The 6,000-nt window shown below is 46.4% G+C and overlaps 1 protein-coding gene across 5 annotated transcripts in view; it reads left to right on the top strand.

Annotated features, from left to right (window-relative positions):
• Positions 1 to 482: 482 nt before the first annotated feature.
• Positions 483 to 6,000, top strand: part of UCKL1 (uridine-cytidine kinase 1 like 1) — a 39,308-nt gene continuing 33,790 nt past the window's right edge. For 2 of the 5 annotated variants that reach the window (XM_040331734.1, XM_040331736.1), the window contains exon 1: positions 3,877 to 3,985. In XM_040331734.1, coding sequence (XP_040187668.1) covers positions 3,921 to 3,985 — 65 coding nt within the window. In that variant the 5' untranslated portion in view covers positions 3,877 to 3,920. Of the gene's footprint in view, positions 538 to 3,876; positions 3,986 to 6,000 lie in introns of those variants that run through there. The other 3 variants (XM_040331737.1, XM_040331738.1, XM_040331735.1) reach the window with 3 other exon arrangements.

Genomic DNA, 6,000 nt, shown 5'->3' with positions numbered 1-6,000 from the left:
AATGCCCATGCCATGTCTATGGGGGGTGGGGTATACAATATAATCTAGTGCCCATGCCATGTCTATGGGGGGGTATACAATATAATCTAATGCCCATGCCATGTAAACGGGGTAGTATACAATATAATCTAGTGTTCATGCCATGTCTGTGGGGGGTATACAATATAATCCAGTGCCTGTACCACGTCTATGAAGGGTATACAATATAATCTAGTAGCCATGTCATGTCTATAGGGGTATACAATATAATCTAGTGCCCATGTGATGTCTTTAGCAGTGTATACAACATGGTATGCTAATAAGGACATCTTCTGCTATAATTCTTATTATCTCAGTCACCATGGTGACTCATCTAACAATTCTGCTTAGAGACGCTGAGAGCCGCGGGTGCTGCCGGGAGTTGTAGTCCGGCGGGGAGAGGCGCGCCATGTGAGCTGCTGGAGGAGGCGCCAACTTGGAACTACAGTTCCCGGCATCCTCAGTCCTACCGGCGACGTCATTCCCGGAAATGGCGGAGGATGGGAAGGAGGCTGAGAGGTGAGAAGAACCCGGGACTTTAGGGGGTGTTACTATGGAAACAGGCTAGTCTGGCTGGTGGTTTCTATGGCAGCCTGGTGACTGCTGTATGGAGACAGGTGTAGGCCTGTGTGCTGGGCCCTGAGGTGTCTGTCCTGTCAGAGATGGATGCCATGGGCTCTGTGAGAGGCCAGCGTGCTTACTGGGTGTTCACAGGACCATGCCAACCCCAGCCTGAGCACAGTGATGGAGGGGCTCATTTCTGGCTGTGGTACTTCATGAATACACCTCCTTAGTGGGCAGGAAAATGGAAGCACAGCAAAGGACCACCCTGGGTCCTGGTAACGCCAGCCATTGCTTTGTTGCACTATAAGCCCCATTCACCTTCTCGTTCCGGCAGAAACACATCTAAAATGCGTCGTAAATTTAAGCGTATTATGGAAACCAGATACGCTTAAATTTGGCTAAGATACGTCGTCGTATCTTGGGGTGCATATTTACGCTGGCCGCTAGGTGGCGCTTCCGTTGTCTTCCGCATTGAATAAGCAAATGAGCAGGATACGCCGATTCACGAACGTACGTACGCCCGTCGCAATTAGTTACGCCGTTTACGTAAGACATACACCGGCGTAAAGATAAAGCTGGTCTCTATGTGGCGTAGCCCATGCAAAGTATGGACGTTGAAACAATCGTATCTTTTTACGTCGTTTGCGCAAGTCGTATGCGAATAGGGCTGTGCGTAAGTTACGTTCACGTCGTAGGCAGTGTTCGACGTATCTTAGGCATTCTATCCGACGCATGCGCACTGGGATACGTCCACGGACGGCGCATGCACCGTACGTTTAAAACGTCATTTACGTGGGGTCACGAGTTATTAGCATAAAACACGCCCACCTCTTCACAATGTGAATTAGGCGCGCTTATGCCGACACATTTACGCTACGCCGCCGTAACTTAGGACGCAAGTGCTTTGTGAATACAGCACTTGCCTCTCTAAGTTGCGGAGGCGTAGCGTAAATATGATACGCTACGCCCGCCCACACTTACGCCGGGGTACGTGAATCTAGGCCATAGTTTTTTTGTTTTTACAAAATTTTCACTCTTTTTTTTTTGTTTATAGCGCAAAAAATAAAACCCGCAGACGTGATCAAAGTGTCCGGTTTGTTCGCAGCAATGTCACAGTCCCTTTAAAAAAAAATCTAGTAAAAAATAAATAAATAAAAGTGGCATAAATATATCCCATAGTTTGTAGACGCTATATAACTTTTGCGCAAACCAATCAATAAACGCTTATTGGGATTTTTTTTACCAAAAATAAGTAGAAGAATACGTATTGATCTAAATTGTTGAAGAAATTAGATTTTTTTATTTTTAATGAATATGTTTTAAGCAGAAAGTAAAAAATGTATTTATTTTTTACAAAATTGTCGCTCTTTTTTTGTTTATAGCGCAAAAAAAAAAAAAAAAACGCAGACGTGATCAAAGTGTCACTGGTTCCCAAAAAAACTGTCAAAAGTGTCAGGTGTCCGATTTGTTCTCAGCAATGTCCCGCAAAAAAAAAAAAAAAATCTAGTAAAAAAGACCTAAATAAAAGCGCCATAAAAATATCCCATAGTTTGTACACGCTATAACTTTTGCGCAAACCAATCAGTTCAGTATACGCTTATTTGGACTTTTTTTTAACAAAAATATGTAGCAGAATACATATAGCGTAAATGGGCCGGCCTAAGCGCGCCTAATTCAAATGTGGAACAGGGGGGCGTGTTTTATGTTAATGACCGGTGACCCGACGTGATTGACGTTTTTAACGAAAGGCGCATGCGCCGTCCGTGGACATATCCCAGTGTGCATTGCTCCAAAGTACGCCGCAAGGACGTATTGGTTTTGATGTAAACGTAAATTACGTCCAGCCCCATTCACGGACGACTTACGCAAACGACGTAAAATTTTCAAATTTCGACGCGGGAACGACGGCCATTTTTAACATTGGCTAGGCCAGCTATTTGTTCGACTAACTTTACGCCGGAAAAAGCCATACGTAAACAACGTAAAAAAATGCGCCGGGCGCACGTACGTTTCTGAATCCGGCGTATCTAGCTCATTTGCATATTCTACGCCGAACTTAACGGAAGCGCCACCTAGCGGCCAGCGTAAATATGCACCCTAAGATACGACGTCGTAGGAGACTTACGCCGCTCGTATCTTAGCCTAATTTAAGCGTATCTGGTTTCCAGAATACGATTACATTTACGACGGCGTAGATTCCGAGTTACGATGGCGTCGAATAAGCCATGAATAAGCACTAAGTCAGTGCGAAACGTCGGTTATCCTCCTGTTTCTGTTGCTGTGATCTGGTATGTTTTGCTGTTCGTTTAAATAAAGACAACCTGTTTGGTTTGGAGTGCGGCCATCCATCCTTCATTTTACGCCCATGCTTACGATGGCGTCGATTCAGAGTTACGACGGCGTATCTACTGATACGCCGGCGTAAACGTCTCTGAATTCAGCTACCATTGGTCTAAATTGTTGAAGAAATGCGATTTTTTTATTGAATGTTTTATAGCAGAAAGTAAAAAATATATATTTTTTTTTGTTTTGTTTTTTTAAATTTAATTGTCACTCTTTTTTTATAGCGCAAAAAATAAAACCCGCAGACGTGATCACTGGTTCCCAAAACGCTATAACTTTTGCGCAAACCAATCAGTTCAGCATACGCTTATTTGGACTTTTTTTTACCAAAAATATGTAGCAGAATACGTATTGACCTAAATTGATGAAGAAATGCGATTTTTTATTTTTTACATGTTTTATAGCAGAAAGTAAAAGTTTTTTTTGTTTGTTTTTATATTTTACCAACAGCATATAGCAGAATACATATTGGCTTTTTTATTGGTTGTGTTTCATAGCATAAAGTACAAAATATTCATTTATTTTATTTTTTTCAAAATTGTAACTCTTTTTTTGTTTATAGAGCAAAAGAATACCGCAGAGGTGATCAAATGCCACCAAAAGAAAGCTCTATTTGAGGGGAAAAAAGGACGCCAATTTTATTTGGGTGCAACGTCGCACGACCGCGCAATTGTCAGTTAAAATAACGCAGTGCCGTATCACATAAAAATGCCTGGTCATGAAGGGGGTAAACCTTCCGGGGCTGAAGTGGTTAAACTTCAGCTTTCTTATACATCGTGAATGCCATTCCTGTAAACATACAGAGTGTATGACGGGTGCACTTGGGCTGTCCGTTTTCCTCTGTTGTGTGACGTCTCCTGTGATCAGGCATGTTTGTAGTGATTGGCGCTGTGCGCGGCTCTGGGCTTTCCATATTTATCACCTGCACGCTATTAATATCAGCCTGGAACCTAATCTCCTCCTGCGGAGGGGGGGGACACACTGGGCTTATCAGGATGAGCCTGCCTGTGTGTCCGGGCCCCGGGGTGACCGCTTGTTGGAATCTCAGAGCGCACAACAGGTGAGTGACACTTACCTGGCCCGGCGACCACACTGCCCCCTAGCCGCAGCAGAATAGTCTGCCATGTTTGTGGTGGTCCTTGTCGGTCTGTGGTGGAGGGATTGAGCGCTGCTCCTTGGGTGTCACTGCTGCTCAGTACACAATGTCACTGACACTTCACAGACCTAAACAACATTACAGGGAGAGCGTAGGGATCATGTGACACTGGCATTGCCCAGAGCTGGTGGGTAATGTTTTCTAATAATGTATAGCTGGTGCCAAACCTTTCTGGGGCTTTTCTGCTGTATTGATGATTTGTGTGTCTTGGCTTCCTAAAGCTGAACTTCAGCCACAAACTTTTATAGCCAGATTCAGATACAAGAGTGTATCTGTCGGTAAGTTAGGGCGCAAGTTCCGTATTTAGAAAGAACTTGCGCCCTAAGTTACGGCGGCGTAGCGTAGCGTATGTGGTCCGGCGTAAGCCCGCCTAATTCAAATGTGGATGATGTGGGCGTGTTTTATCTAAATTTAGTGTGACCCCACGTATTTGACGTTTATGCGCCGTTCGTGAAAGAATCCCAGTGCACATGCGTCGGATAGAATGCCTAAGATACGTCAAACACTGCCTACTACGTGAACGTAACTTACGCACAGCCCTATTTGCGTACGACTTACGCAAACAACGTAAAAAGATAGGCTTGTTCCGACGTCCATACCTTGCATGGGCTGCGCCACCTAGGGAGCAGCTTTATCTTTACGCCGGCGTATCTCTTACGTAAACGGCGTAACTAATTGCGACGGGCGTACGTACGTTAGTGAATCAGGGTATCTTGCTCATTTGCATATTCGAAGCGGAAAACAACGGAAGCGCCACCTAGCGGCCAGCCTAAATTTGCCCCCTAAGATGCGTAGGAGACTTACGCCGCTCGTATCTTAGCCTAATTTAAGCATATCTGATTTCCAGAATACGCTTAAATTTACGACGGCGTAGATTCAGAGTTACGACGGCGTATCTACTGATACGCCGGCGTAACTCTACGTGAATCTAGCTATTAAAATGCATGTGAGATAGTTTACCTGATACAGGCAGCACAGCCCGGTCCTCCTCCTCGCTGCATTTAAAAGAGAAGTATGGCCAAAGCTAAAGTCCGCTGTCAGCTGCAGGCTCTGGGGAAGGATCCTGACAATATTGTTTGGATCCATCCAGCTGCCCGATTGACAGCTGGCTCCACCTCTCAGCGTGCGGCCTTCCAGCCCGGCACTCCAGTGGGTGCTGGAGGTGGGAGTGCGGTAACTGACAGTCACTGCTGTTGGCACCGAGTTGGCACCAGCCATAGGAGCGAGTATTTCTCTGCTCTGTCCTGCATAGCGATCCTCCTGTCCCTGGCGAGTTGGCACCAGCCATAGGAGTATTTCTGTGCTCTGTCCTGCATAGCGATCCTCCTGTCCCTGGCGAGTTGGCACCAGCCATAGGAGTGAGTATTTCTCTGCTCTGTCCTGCCTAGCGATCCTCCTGTTCCTGGCGAGTTGGCACCAGCCATAGGAGTGAGTATTTCTCTGCTCTGTCCTGCCTAGCGATCCTCCTGTCCCTGGCGAGTTGGCACCAGCCATAGGAGTGAGTATTTCTCTGCTCTGTCCTGCCTAGCGATCCTCCTGTCCCTGGCGAGTTGGCACCAGCCATAGGAGTGAGTATTTCTCTGCTCTGTCCTGCCTAGCGATCCTCCTGTCCCTGGCGAGTTGGCACCAGCCATAGGAGTGAGTATTTCTCTGCTCTGTCCTGCCTAGCGATCCTCCTGTCACTGGCGAGTTGGCACCAGCCATAGGAGTGAGTATTTCTCTGCTCTGTCCTGCCTAACAATCCTCCTGTCCCTGGCGAGTTGGCACCAGCCATAGGAGTGAGTATTTCTCTGCTCTGTCCTGCCTAGCGATCCTCCTGTCCCTGGCGAGTTGGCACCAGCCATAGGAGTGAGTATTTCTCTGCTCTGTCCTGCCTAGCGATCCTCCTGTCCCTGGCGAGTTGGCACCAGCCATAGGAG

Source organism: Rana temporaria, chromosome 12 (assembly GCF_905171775.1).
Source record: "Rana temporaria chromosome 12, aRanTem1.1, whole genome shotgun sequence".
NCBI classification, from domain to species: domain Eukaryota; kingdom Metazoa; phylum Chordata; class Amphibia; order Anura; family Ranidae; genus Rana; species Rana temporaria.
Note: the sequence above shows the minus strand (reverse complement) of the source record. Positions and strands in the feature narration are given on the sequence as shown.